The sequence below is a fragment of the Dinoponera quadriceps genome, unplaced genomic scaffold, assembly GCF_001313825.1.
Source record: "Dinoponera quadriceps isolate SergipeBrazil2010 unplaced genomic scaffold, ASM131382v1 scaffold2491, whole genome shotgun sequence".
NCBI classification, from domain to species: domain Eukaryota; kingdom Metazoa; phylum Arthropoda; class Insecta; order Hymenoptera; family Formicidae; genus Dinoponera; species Dinoponera quadriceps.
The window spans coordinates 1-15,421 of NW_014556520.1; the positions used below are offsets into that span (position 1 = coordinate 1).

At 37.0% G+C, this 15,421-nt stretch overlaps 1 protein-coding gene and 1 pseudogene across 1 annotated transcript; both read left to right on the top strand.

The window, feature by feature from the left end:
• The first annotated feature begins 7,500 nt into the window (after positions 1–7,500).
• On the top strand, positions 7,501–12,566 carry LOC106747835 (annotated as a pseudogene).
• A 493-nt stretch (positions 12,567–13,059) lies between these two features.
• LOC106747836 lies at positions 13,060–14,454 on the top strand (the record flags this gene model as incomplete). Its single annotated transcript, XM_014625764.1, has 4 exons — positions 13,060–13,284; positions 13,637–13,895; positions 13,983–14,111; positions 14,224–14,454. Coding segments are annotated over exons 1-4 (844 nt in total), but the record flags the coding sequence as incomplete, so codon positions are not given.
• Positions 14,455–15,421: the final 967 nt, after the last annotated feature.

Here is a 15,421-nt window from a genome sequence, read left to right on the forward strand (position 1 = left end):
TTCACTTTACGGTTCCCCAGCTATCTCCAACTTCACTTTACGGTTCCCCAAAACGATTTTGTGGACTTTTTTGATGTTTTCCGGAGTAACCACCTCTTTTGGGCGTCCAGAGCGTGGTGCATCACTGGTGTCCGTACGACCACGTTTCAATTCAACAAACCAATCAATAATGGTTGATTTACCTGGTGCAGAGTCCGGATAACGCTTATCAAGCCAAGCTTTTGTTTGAACGGTGTTTTTTCCCATCAAATAACAATGTTTTATCAAAACACGAAAATCTTGTTTATCCATTTTTTTGTTAATCAACAAAGTCGTTCAACTGAAACCACTCTAACTTTATATCCACAGGGCGAATCATCATGAAATTTTTTTTGCCACCGTCTAAAGGTTAATATTTACTAAAACAAGCATCGGTTCAGCGATTGCAACGCCATCTGTGTGTCAGACCGGGAACTTATCAGCCGATGTGTTATGACGCTTTTTGAAATATACATTTGTTGTACATTGAGAGAAAAAATATCTTGGTATAAAAAATATTACTTCACTGAAGAAAATTATTCACCCAGTGGCTCCTAATAATTTATTTATTTACATGCAATTTAGAAAATTTAGTATTTAGTCAAATATTTATTTAAAGAATTGAAGAAAATTTGTATATATAGGATATCTGTCGCTAAGCGCCTCATCCGTCATATATTTATAGTTTAAGTTTAGGTCAATATGAATAAAAAAGACTTATACCATTTATAAATTTTGGAGTTATTAATTAAGAAAGAAGTAACGCTTGCCGCTTGCTTTTGGCTACTGCTTATTACTCGTCACTCGCTGAACTGCCTTCCACCACTCGCATTTCGCCGTTCGCTGTGTCACATCGCGCATCATTATTTTCCTCTGTTTCCTTTAATTAATAACTCAAACATTTGCGCGGATATTTGCAAAATGGTAGTTTTAGGCATTTTTGTTCACATTGACCTAAACTAAAAATATATAACGTATGAGACTTTTAGAGACAGACACCTTGTATGATGCAAGGTATACATACCTTAATAGAAGAAAAATTTTTTTATATTTAAAATGAGATTTTAACTACAAATGTTTCTTCAGAAAAGAAAGTGTGAACAAAAAATTAAATATATATACAAAAAATAAATAAAAGGAAATACAAAAAATAATTATTAATATTTAGTAATAAATAATTTTGGTACGAAAAATAATTATTTGAACGAAACAATAATTGTTTCAAATTAGAAATATTTTGAATCAAGTAATTCAATATTTCTTTCTTATTTAATATCTATCTTAAAAATTTTTTTTTTATAGAAATTTATTCTTCCACTTAGTCTAAATTTACTAGCCTTCAATTTATACTATCTTAGAAGAATTCAAATTATTATTCTTTCATTTAGTCAATTAACAACATATATTTTTACTTTTAATAAATATTGCTATACTAGTAAATACTTGCTAAGGAGAATTGAAAGCAATTGAAAGTAAAGTATTTGAAATGTATTGCTCTTTCTCTAGTGTGTATGATACTTAACCAGTTAAGTGTGTTTGACGACTATATCCGTCATGGAGATGTGGCAGAATCTTGTGTCATGACGACTATATCCGTCATGCATAAAATTTTGTTACAATTTGATATTTAAATTGTAATTCTGGCGAAAATAAATTATATTCGTAAATTTTAATATGGGTAAAATGTTTAGAGATCAAGACGAAATGAAACAAACAAATGAAAATTATAAATAATTTGAGTTGGATTTATAACTTCCTGAGAGCTAACTCGCTTGATTATCGCGACACACACTGGTGGGCGCTTTGCAAAGAGATCGCCACAGTTAACTGGTTAATAACAGGAATTCTTGTTTGCATTTGCGATGTCACATATGTCGTAAAAGAGCGAAAAATATCGAAGCAAAGTACAGGATGCGATATTAAAATCCGGACAAAAAAATGTTTTATGAAGAAAGTCGTTTATTACAACCAACATGAAAGATATACAAATATACTTTCATATCTCTCTTAAAGTCTCTTTCCTGAGACTTTTGATTCAATATAGCCGCCCTGCACCTCGATCACCGCCTCGATCCTGACCCTGAAGCGCGAACATGTCGTCTTCAAATAATCGCGGTCTATGGCCGCAAATGCTGCATCGATGGCGGTCCGGAGAGAGGCGACGTTCGGGTGCCTGAACTTTAGTTAGACTGGAGGTTAGTTTGCCTCTCGACTACGTTCCACACGTTGTAGTCGAGAAGGTTTAGATCAGAACTATTAAGATACCAGAAGTCCTTCGACCAAAACATATCCACGTTGTTAAAGAGCCAATTTTGAATTAAATGACTGGTATGAGCGGGTGCGCTGTCTTGTTGGAAGATATACGGCCTCCCTGAGGTCAAGGCTTCCATCCAAGACTTTACTACAGTTCTCAGAACCTCTAAATAGATCCCTGGGTTTTTCGAAAAAAAGATCTAGGGGTTTTTGAATGAGTTCCAGAGTCCTTGTCGCTTTCTCCCTTATTTGGACTTTACTAGCCGGAGTGAGGAGCCCTCCTCGGACTTCTGTGAGGCTGCATACTTCTTCGCTATATCGTATATCGATCTTAACCCTTAGCTGACACACGTCAAAATAATAACGTACGCGCTATAGGGGGTATTTTGGACCCCAGCGAGAAAAAATGTGTATAATTGTTTTATTTATCAATATTGGGTCAAGCCTCGACTAATACTAGGTGACGTCACAGAACCAAATTTGGCGCGCAACTATGAAAAATTTGCGTTCAAAAACACTCTGGGGTACTTTTAACCCCGTGTGTCAGCTAGGGGTTAAGTATCCAAAGAATTTTATAATTTCAGCATTCTTGCAACGCGAAAGCTTTCCATAATCGCCGCTCTTCTGTTATATTCTGAGCTTGACTTGACGAATTAGGCCATTTTGAGATTATGAAAGTCTTACCGACGTATCTACTCTACTTTAGCGCCAACTAGCGCCTACCTCTAAATTCTAATATAACGGGAATTTCAAATTCAATTTTGTCCGACAGAGTAACACCGTTCCCTGCAGACATGGCCTAGCCAGATTTAATTTCAAACTTAGATCTTTCGTTTGCTGGGTGACTGCTCTTACCATAGAGCTAATCAAATTTAAAATAAAGGTTTTACTCTCCTATTTAAGACATTACATTAGAATATTTTTTATCCAAAGCATATATTTTCTAAATTATTGTAAACGTTGCATCAAAAGAAGCAAATATTTTAATACAGAATATATCTGTCAAAGAAATATATAATTTTTTATACCAAATATTTACATTTTTTCGTTCTAGAAATTATTTATTTTTTAATAAACATATATTATATTTGCATATTAGATCATTTTTATATTTTTCAAAATAATCGGAATTTTTAATTTTAGTAAACAATTATTTTAGTTTAATAAGATTGTAGGTAATTTAAGAAATCATTATTTAAATGTAAAACACAAAATAATATATTAGGTGTACAAATGAATAATCCAAATTTTTCAGCTAAATTCGAAATTTATTTTAAAGGAAGGTAAAACACATGTTTCAATCAAAGTATTCACTGCTTTCTATAACTTTAAACCATCTTTCAGTCAGCTGATGAATTCCATCTCGAAAAAATACTGTGTCTTTCGAGACTATAAAATTGTCAAACCATTTTCGAATCTCATTTATTGATTAGAAGTAAATATCGAACAAGGCGTGTTGCATCGACCGGAACAAATGATAATCGGATGGAGCAATGTCTGGTGAATACGCCGGGTGCTGCAAGACGTCCCAGGCAAGATTCATTATGATATTTTTTGTCTTGGAAGCAATGTGTAGCCCGGCATTGTCTTGCAACAATTTCACAGGACGTTCTCCTTTGCCAGTATACGGACGTTTCTGTTCCAATTCTTGACTCAAGTGGCTTAATTGGCATTGGTAGCAGTCCGCAATAACCGTTTTTTACCCGATTTCAATAGTTCATAATAGAGCACGCCCTTGATATCCCATCAAGTGCAGAGCAGTACCTTCTTTCTGAAGCGATTGGGCTTTGCGATCGATGCTGACGGTTCGCTGGGATTTATCCATGACTTTCTGCGTTTAGGATTGTCATAGAGTATTAATTTCTCATCGCCCGTAACGACTTTCCACAAGAAAAACATTCGACGCTGCTTATTGAGAAGAAAAAGACACACTGTCACTCGTTGATTTTTGTTGGCTTCAATGAGTTCATGCAGAACCCATTTTCTTTCTTTTTGGATCTTACCCCCATTTCATGTCAGCGTTTAGAAACGGTTTACTGCATTACTCTCAACTGCTCTGCAAGCTCCTTTTGTGTTTGTGTCAAATTCTCAGCGAGATGTTGTTCCAAATCATCGTTGTCGCATTTTTGAGGTCCTCCAGGACGTTGTTTGTCGATCAGACTGAAATCACCGCTTTTAAATTGCTTAAATCAAAATGCGCATATCGTTCAATACAACACCTTTGCCGAGAAAGGAACAAATCGTTTTGCATGTTTTTGCAGCATTTTTTCCTTGTTAAAATTCATAAAGAATAAAATGTCGGATATATATCTTATCTGTTGTCAAGTTTGACAACTCTCTGAACTCTATTGAACTCTGAATACTTTTGAAGATTATGTTAGGCTTTTCGCCATACTAAATGTCATTTTTAATAGCTACAGGGTCTTCCATTAAGAGGTTTCATTTTAAATTAATAAAAATAAGAAAACGTTTTTGAAGACGTTGAGATATAATTATTCTAATCCAAAGTGCAGATTGTGCGATTAAACGTGGAACACAATATCATCCAAATGGCCGCCTCAATATTTCTTACAAATGGTCATTCTTTTGAGGAAATTTTCCATCACTTTTTCACACAATTGTGGCTTAATTTCGCCAATAACATTTCGCAGATTGTCTTTGAGTGCTTGAATCGTGAATTTTGGGAGCATTTGCGTAAATCTCATCCTTCTTATAACCCTAAAGAAAAAAATTCAGAAGTGTCAAATCGTGCAATCTGGGCGGCCAATCGAAGTCTCTGCTACGCGGAATGACAGGTCCAGGGAACTTCTCACGTAATAATGCGATCGTTTTACGACTTGTATGACACATAGCCCCATCCTGCTAAAAATAAACATCGACTGGGTCCAGTTTCTCAATTTCAGGCCAAAGAAACTTTGTCAGCACTTCTCGGTAGCGCAACCCATTGACTATGACAGTGCAACCATCTTCATTTTCGAAAAAATATGGCCCGATGACGCCGCGAACCTAAAAACCGCACCGAACTGTCACTCGTTGTGCATGGAGAGATTGCTCTTCAATCGTTCTTGGGTTTTCAGTGTCCCAGATGCGGCAGTTTTGCTTATTGACGTAACCTTGAAGGTGGAAATGAACCTTATCACTCAAAATGATTTTCTTGAAAAAATCAGAGTCAACCGCTTGCATTTCCAATACCCAATCAACGAAAGTACGGCGTTGTCCATGGTTCGTCGGCTTCAATTCTTGTGTCAGTTAGATTTTGTAAAAATGTAGGGCAAGATTTTTGTGCAAAATGCGGTGCAAGCTGGTTTGTGAAATGCCCAATTGCTGCAAATGTCTTGCAATAAACAAACCAGGATCTTCCGCGACACTTTCAGCCATAGCAGCAACGTTTTCGATTGATCTGACTGGCCGAGCACGGATTGGGTTCTTAACACTTTGCCGGCCGCTGTCACGTACGCGTGACTTTTCTTCGCCAACTGTTATCGGTCGTCACGTACACGTGACTTATTCATAAATTGTTACTCTGCATCAATATGTGTACTTATAAAAACTTCGGAATTAAACATCACCACTGACGAAAAGAAGTCACATGTACGTGGCAGCGGCCGATAACAGTTGGCGAATAAAAGTCACGCGTACGTGACAGCGGCCGGCAAAGTGTTAACATCGCTAACCTAGCCGAGACGTCAAATTTATCGATTAAATTTACAACTGCTGGACAAGAAAATGCTTCTCTGCGACCGAAACTCTCCGAGAAATTTTCACCGTGTTTATAGTGAGTTTCCACTATTTCTATGCATTCCTCAAACAAATATCGATCCATTGTTATTAACCGCACAGTTTTATTCGACAATTGTCAAATATGACAACTCCGTCTCTAACAAGTACAAAATACCACGAAACTTAAAATGAAACCTCTTAACGGAAGACCCTGTATATATCAACACTATATAATCGCAAAAAAGCGGGAAAAGCAATTAATTTAAAAATTAATTTCTTAACTGTTTTAAAACATTTGGATTATTAATTTGTAGACTTAATACATGAGGCAGCTGATTCTGGTTATTGCTAGGAGATCCTAAGAAATAAGTCACTTTTTTATAAACTGGAAGCCATCTTTCTTTGTACACTCGGCACTGCGAATGCCTTATCATTCCATAGGTCAAAAAGTCATTGTCAAATAGTAAGGCATCTGCAGTGCCGAGTATATGTGACTATGAAGTCCAATCTATTGCTTCTCATGCACTCATTGGTTTATGCAGATTAATTTCTCATTAACTATTGCAAATATCATAAAATGGTATAGGACTCTTTTGTTTACCTTAATCCGTTCTATACTATCACGAATTTTGTCCATGTCGATTTTGGATATTCTATATATACAGGATGTCCAATCATTTTTTCGGGATCCGAAGTATGCAAGAACTAATGAAACTGATCAGAAAATGTATCAGTTCATGTATCATTTTGCAGAATTTGTAATAGTTAATAAGGGATTTATTATTCTGTACAAGCTAATGAGTACATGAGAAGCAGTGGCCGAATTTTATAATATATGTATAAAGATAAATGACTTATTTGTGAAGATCTAGCAACAATGAACAACAACTGATTTTTAGAGGCGAAATAACGCAACGAGCATGAGTGGCATGTGACAGAGGATTGTGCGTCGAAAAGAAACATATATCTCGCTATCAGCTGATATATATATACGAAAGTTATTCGATAAATATGATAAATATCTTATATGTGGCGCCAGAATTCACTTTGTGGCATATGGCATGAATATAGCACTCTTCCATTACGTCATAGTTTCAATCAAAATCGAAGCATAGTTTGCGTTTGGTAAACGTTTTAAGTAAGCTTGTCAGTGGTTGTCGCAACAATGGAAAGAAACAAGTTCCATGCAATGATTAAACATTTCTATTTAAAAAAGTAGCTGCGCAGATCAAAGTCGAGTTGGACGAAATATGTGGAGACTTCGCGCCAGCATTAAAGACCATTTATTTCTGGACAAATGAATTCAAACACGGACAGGACATCAACCGAAGATGAATCACGTTCCAATTGAGGTCACCATGTCTAAAATGATTAAAAATCCATGATATGGTCATGGAAAACCGTCGAATCAAGGTTCGCGAGATAGCTGAAATCATATATAGGTATCTCGTTAAATAGAATGAACAATATCCTACGTGAAATATTGCAGTTGAGAAAGCTCTGTGCACAATGGATGTCGCAATTTTCGACTATCGGTCACAAAAGCATGCGAGTAGACATTTCGCAGCAGTGTTTGTCGAAGCTTGCTCGCAATCCAAGAGATTTTTGACGTCGATTGGTGACCGTAGACGAGACATGGATCCACATGGATATTACACTCCCGAGTCGAAACAACAGTCAAAGCAGTGGACCGAACCAGGCAAAAGTGCGCTGAAAAAGGCAGCTTATCGACCAGGAAGGTGATGGCTACAGTATTTTGGGATTCTCAAGACATCATCTTCATCAACCACTTGGAAAGGGGTCAGTTACAGAAGCATATTAAGCATATGCAACCCTCTTAGACCGTTTTAGTCGAAGAGTTGCAAACGAGTTGTCTACGATTGTCGCGAAAAAAAGTGATCTTTCATCAAAACAACGCACTAGCTCACACATCGACTGTCGTAATGACCAAACTGGACGAATTACGATAGAAATTGCTACCTCATCTTCCATATTCTCCAGATTTGGCTTCTTGCCACTTTTTTCTATTCTCCAATCTCAAAATCTGGCTCGGGAGAAAGAAATTCTTGTTGAATGAGGAAATCATTGTCGTCGTGAACGAGTATTTTGAAGACTTCGATACTGCTTACTTTTTCGAGGGACTCAGAAAGCTGAAACACTACTAGACCAAATGTATGGAATTCGAAGGAGACAACGTTGAAAAATAAAGAGATATTTTCAAAAAAGGTCGATTTTCTTAATTTTTTACCATACTTATCGAACAATTCTCGTATATGTATATATACTTATGTATATACAGGGTGCGCCAGCTAAATTGGGACTAATTAAAATTATAATTCCTCGCTAACTTTTACTTCCTAGGTAAACGCTAGATGGCGTTAAAGTAATGCACATGCACCTGTAAAGCAGTCGTGAAGTTGTAAAAATAGTTGAGTCAACACAAGCAAGTTCGGAGCTTAACCGAAGAATTGTGATTGTCAAAAGTCTTTGCGCTGGACGTACGCCACCTGAGATTATGAGGTTCTTCGGTTACCCGAAATCGAATGTTTACCGGATGGCTTAGAAGTTTTCGGGTTCTAACCAATCCGAAGAATGTTCCTGTGATTCGGTAAGAAAAAAACCTTCACGTGAAAGAATATCAAGGACCACTGAAACATTGGAAAAAGCCCAGGATTTGATTTCAAAGGATCTTAGGATATTGCTCTGAAAAATAGCTTCAATCTTGGGTGTAAGCAATACTATCATGCGAAGAATTGCTGAAGAAAATCTGAGATGCACATCTTACGTCATTAAAACGCGATAAATGCTTTCGGAAGACGCCAAAATCACGAGAGTTGCTCGCTGCCGCTTGTTGCTGTGCTGCCCCCCAGCATTTTGGCTCCCAAATAGTCCAGACTTTAATCCATTGGAATACTACGTTTGGAGCGTAGTTGAAAGAGTCAGTAATAAGTCGAGACAACTTAATGGGGCATCTCTACGGATCACATTTCAACAGGCATTCGCAGACATAGACTGAGATCAAATGCAAAGAGTACGTTCTCAGTTCAGGCAATGATCGAGGCAAGAGGCGGTTATAGAGTGAAAATTTACAGAAAGTGTCCTATAAATAAAATATGCAAGCCATTCTTTGTAAGTTTCATTTATTATTTAATAAACGACTTTTACAGTAAAATGTAACTTTAGCCTCAATTTAGCTGGCGCACCCTGTATATATATATACCAAGTGTAGAAGTATGAAACCGGAATTTCCCTATAGATGGTGCTAGCCATCAGTTTAGGAACCGTAAGACCGCTTCTGCAGTACCATCATCTCCCTCTAACAGCTGACGAAGATTTTCAACACACAACAACCCAAGTCCCATACACCGGTATATTTTTCTATAACCTTAAACATGTCGAATTTTGTGCCTACGAACTACGATTTGCGGACAGCATTGGTTTTTTGTTATCATTTGAAGAGAACTGCTGCAGAATCGCATCGAATGCTTGTCGAAGCTTACCGTGAACATGCTCTTGGTAAAACACAGTGTTTCGAGTGGTTCAAAAGTGGTGATTTTGACGTGAGAAACGAAGAGCGTGGGAAACCACCGAAAAAGTTCGCAGACAACGAATTGCAAGCCTTATTGCATGAAGATGATACTCAAACTCTAGAAGAACTCGCGGATGAATTGAATGTGACGCAGAAAGCTGTCTCAATTCGTTTGAAAGCCATGGGAAAGATTCAGAAAGTGGGAAAATGGGTTCCGCATGAACTGAATGAAAGACAGCAAGAAAATCGAAAAACCCCTTGTGAAATGCTGCTCGACAGATACAAAAGAAAGTCCATCGTATCATGACAGGTGATGAAAAATGGATATATTTTGAGAATCCTAAGCGTCAGAAATCATGGGTGAATCCAGGCGAACCATCGACATCCACTGCAATCGCTTTGGAAAGAAGACAATGCTCTGTGTTTGGTGGGATTATAAGGGTGTAATCTATTATGAGCTGCTAAAACCTGGTGAAACCGTTAACACTGATCGCTACCAACAGCAAATGATCGATTTAAATCGCGTATTGCGTGAAAAACGACCGGAATATGGAAAAAGGCAACACAAAGTCATTTTGCTCCATGATAATGCCCCATCACACACAGCAAAACGGGTCAGGGAAACGATCGAGGCGTTCAGTTGGGAAATATTAACGCATGCAGCTTATTCTCCAGACTTGGCTCCGTCCAATTATCAACTATTCGCATCAATGGGACACGCTCTCGCTGAACAACGCTTCAATTCGTATGAAAATGTACGAAAATGGCTCGATAGCTGTTTCGCTTCAAAAGAAGAAATGTTTTTTTTGGCGTGGCATTCATAAACTGCCGGAGAGGTGGGAAAATGTATAAATAGCAATGGACATTATTTTGAATAAAATATTTTTTATCATTTTCAAACAACAGACGTGTAATTTTTACAAAAAATTCCGGTTTCAAACTTCTACATCTGGTATATTAAATCTATAACTTGAAATTCACCCTCTAGCGATAAATCACTGTGGCTTTGAAAATTGTCAACTGTAATTGCTGAACAAGGCATCATTTTCAGTTTTGACATCTGTCAATAATATTTTGTTATGTAAAAGTTTGTGTTTGTGATAACAACATAATTTTTTTACTGCGAAGAAAATGTCTGAATTTCAACCAAATAAGCATCATTTGCGCAAAGCTTAATTTTTCTTTTTCAATTTGAAGAAAACTGCTGCTGAATCTCATCGAATACTTGTTGAAGCTTACAGGGAACTTGCTCTATCGAAAACAACTTGCAAGAAATAGTTTCGACGATTCAAACTTGATGATTTTCACACGAATGATAAAGAACGTCCAGGCCAGCAAAATAAATTCGAAGATACAGAGACAGCAGTTACAGAACTACAAGCATTGGTGAACGAAGATCCAAGTCAAACGCAAAATCAACTTGCAGAAACGTCGAATGTTACTCGAGTAATCATTACCAAATAGTTAAAAGCCATGGGAAAGGTATATAAGAAAGGAAAATAGGTGCCATATGAACTGAAAGAAAGACATTGAAAGGCGAAAAACCACCTCCAAAATGCTGCTTGCCAGTCAAAAAAAGAAAGAGGTTTTTGCATCGAATTGTGACTGGCGATAAAAAGAGGATTTATTTCGATAACCCCAAACGCCGAAAAACCATTTGCCACCCAGGCCAATCATCGACCTCGACGCTAAAACGCAATATTCATGGGAAGAAGGCTGTGCTTTGTATGGCGGGACTAGAAGGATGTGGTATATTATGAGATACTGAATCCTGGCCAAACAGTCACAGGGGACCAACAACAAATAATCCGTTTGAGCCGAGCATTGCGCGAAAAACAACCAGAATATGAGACAAGACAATATAAGTGATCTTGCTTCATGACAACGCTCGACCTCACGTCACTAAGGCTGTCAAAGAAACATTGAAAGCACTTCGCTGGGAAATGCTACCTATATGGCTTATTCACCAGACTGTGCCCTTTCCGACTATCACTTGTTTCGGTCGATGGCACACGCACTTGCTGAAGAACACTTCAACTCTTATGAAAGCGTCGAAAAATGGGTCTCTGACTGAATAGCCTCTAAAAATGAGTTGTTCTTTCACCATGGGATCCGCTTATTGCTAGAGAGATGGAAAAAATTCATATCTAACAATGGCCAATATTTTGATTGATATTTTTTTTCATTTGTTTCTTAAATAAAGGCTTCATTTTTGCAAAAAAGAGACAGGTTTCAAGTTATAAACCTAATATATTGTGCCCTTTAGAAGTATTTTATTAAATATTATATAAGTATAATATTTATATTGTACATTTTTATTTCTCCTTGTAGTAGATTCTTAATTATGATATCTTTAATTATGACTTTTTAAGGTAGCGACTCTTTGTTCCTCCAAATTGTGTTGCATGTTTGCGGTCAATTAAAAATTTTGAAGGCCGATTTCATTAATTTTGATGTTAAAAGCCAGAAAGTCTGCGACCGCTTCAACACGCTAATTCTAAGACACGATTATCTGATAAGGATGTCCAGGAAACTCGCTGAAACGATTAGTTTCGTTTTACTGATACAACTCTTCATCAGCAGCTTGCTCATATGTATACTAGGTGCATATTTATTTATGCTATTATTAATTTATTACTTATGCATTAACGAAAAGATAGGTAACTCTACGAAAATGTATATTAGCAATATATATGTTTTCACAGGATTTCAATTTATCATAGCTTTGAAAACTAGCGACTTCCGTATGATGTCGAAAAGTGGCTTCGTACTCAGCGCTTTTTTCATGCAATTGACGATGTACAGTATGGTCGGCGATTATTTGAAATCTCAAATGGAAGAAGTTGCACAATCCGTCTATCTAAGTACTTGGTATGAGCTTCCCGTAAAAACGACAAGAAACGTAGCATTTATTATGATGTGGAGCCAGGTTTCGATTAAGTTGCAAGCTGGAAATTTCATTGTGGTGGACTTGCCAACTTATATGAGCATTCTGAAAACATCGATGTCATATCTGTCTGTGCTGCGCGTAATGGTAGAACCATAAAAATAATACTAACATTTGATGATGAAAAAGATTCTCTCTGCTATGTAGATATCTATAGAAGAAGCCGTTATGATTCTATTTTAATAAAACTGCCAATTAGAATCTCAAGATGCTGAGTTATTCGTGCCACGTCAAAAATTTGCTCTAGAACGATAATAAAATATTTTAATTGTACCTCAAGAAATCTCATATTCACCTCTGTTACCTCCAAGAAGTTGATGCACTAACAACCTATCTTTCGTATAAATCCTCTAGAAAAAGAAAACTAAAAATGGAAGATGTTTTACAGCACTATTGACGGCAGATGCGTCCGAGAACAACATACAAAATGAAAGCAAAATTTCCCCTCGACAGTCTTTTAAACACGTACGCGTTACCCTATCTTTTTGCTTTCATAAAAATATTATTTTCACTAATTCCGATAAATAAGCGTAGTTCTGAAAATAACGGAACGCATACGGTAAGTATTAAAATAGCATAACTTGAATAAGATATGAGCGCGCGAAGATCGTCTATGATCAACCCACATTGCGAATGCACACCAACATTAGCGAGCACCGTAGCAGTACCGTGTTCTTACTTGACAATGGAATGGAATGACGATGTAACGTACGCTTTGACTCCCCTCAAGCTCATATCTGCGCCATTAGGCTTTTGGCCTCTACAGGAAAATAATATGTTCGATTTACTACGTTATAGCCTGGCTAGCGGAAGTATGGTACGTTTCCAATTATCGCTCGGCAAATATTTCACGAGTTTAAGTTTACCTTCTGTTTCCTTCTTCGATACATTATGTGAGACAAATAGATCGCGAGTAAAACGAAAACTTCGGGCAACACCAGTTGCCTGTTTGATACGATGCAGACATGGGAAGGAAAATAAATAAATGATGCATTTAAATATGTTAAATTATGTTTAAATATTTATAAGTTTAAATTATATATTTAAATGTATTAAATTATATTTAATTATATATATAAAAAAGTAAAGAGAGAAAGAGAGAGAGAAAGAGAGAGAGAGAGAGATAATTCGGCCTTTTTAATAAATAGTCTGTTTTTTTGTCTGTGCAGGTCTGGGTACTGGTCAGCCTCTGTTTCGAAATCTACTACAACTGCATCAACTCGTACGCGAAGATCGACATGCTTTTGATTTTCACGTGCGGCCTTCTGGCATTATTGAAAATAACTTGGTTTCGGATATATGCCGATAACCTAATTAGCAATTTCAACTCCGCCATAGAGGATTATCACGCGGTTGACAACGACGAAAAGCGTGCTGTCATGCGACGGCATGCTTTCATGGGGAGAATGATTTGCTACTGTGTCGCATGTATGTCTTATATCGGTTCAGGGTTCTACATGTCATTACCTCTATTCGTAAGCAACAGTGCTATCCAAATAAATGGTTCCGCCGCAGATTATGAAACGAAATACCCGGTTCCCTCGACGTGTACCTTAGGCAGTTTGCCCATCTCGACGACTTTTCATATTGTGATCTATGTGATGCAGGCTATCGTATTAGTCATCATTTCCAGTGGTAATCTCGGTAATGAATCAGTCTTTGGCACATTGATACGGTTTAAACTGTGATATATTAATTCGTCGCGCGTGCCGAATGTTTTTCAATGTTTTTAAACAATTGTCGTTTACTCACGAAGGCGGTGACTCCTTTTACCTCGCGATCACGTTGCACGTATGCGGACAAGTGGAAATTTTAAGAGACGAGTTTGCCAACTTCGGTATGAAAAGCTCGAATCCAAAAGAAGATTTTTCAAAGCTGGTAACGAGACATCATTATCTGCTGCATCAAGCGATGCTTCTGGCCGATACAATTAGCTTCATTCTAGTGATGCAACTACTCATCAGCTGCATCCTTATTTGCATAATCGGTAAAAATCCTTGAGATCGTCACACAATTACCAAAATGACTAAAAAGAATTTGCGACTTTGAATTAACATCATAAAAATATACATAATATTACACTTTATAACGACAAAAATGATATATTTGTATTTTCAAAGTTTACCACGTATCGTCCTAATCTATAATTGTCACTTATAATTTATTTAATAGAAAATTTTGCGAATTTTTATGACATAATTTTATTATATTATATATTACTTTTTGTATATTATATTATTTAGATTATATTAAGAAAGTCTTGCTTTCATAAACGAGGGTGGTCCCTGAAGTACCCGACCTGACTTAGAGATGGCGGTAGTTGTGTGAAAAATATCACTGTATTAAAAAGTACACAATTTATAAAGCATATGTTTCAAGTTTGAAGACGCCACGTTGTTTAATATTTGTTTGGCAGCCATCAATAGTGAACGTTTATGTGAATTTGTGAAAATGGAGAAAATTGGTCATCGTTATGTGGTACAATACTTTTATTTGAAAGGCCTTAGCACAACCAATATAAAAGCTGAACTGGATTCTACTCTGGATGAGTCTGCTCCTTCGTTTACAACAGTAAAATATTGGGTAGCAGAGTTTAAACGAGGCCGTACGAGCTGCCAAGACGAGCATCGCAGTGGTCGACCAAATGAGGTGACGACTCCAGAAATGGTGAAGAAAATCCACAAAGCGGTACTGGATGATCGTCGACTGAAAGTGCGCGAGCTAGCAGACATAGTAGGCATTTCAAAAAGTGCGGTACATCGCATATTATCTGAAAATTTGGACATGAGAAAGCTTTGTGCAAGATGGGTGCCGCGTTTGCTCACACTCGAGCAAAAACAATGTCATGAAGATGTTTCAATTGAGTGTTTAGCAAAGTTTCACAGTAACAAACGCCCCCTCGGATTATTTTATGTTCCCAAACTTGAAAAAATGGCTCAGTGGTCAAAGATTTT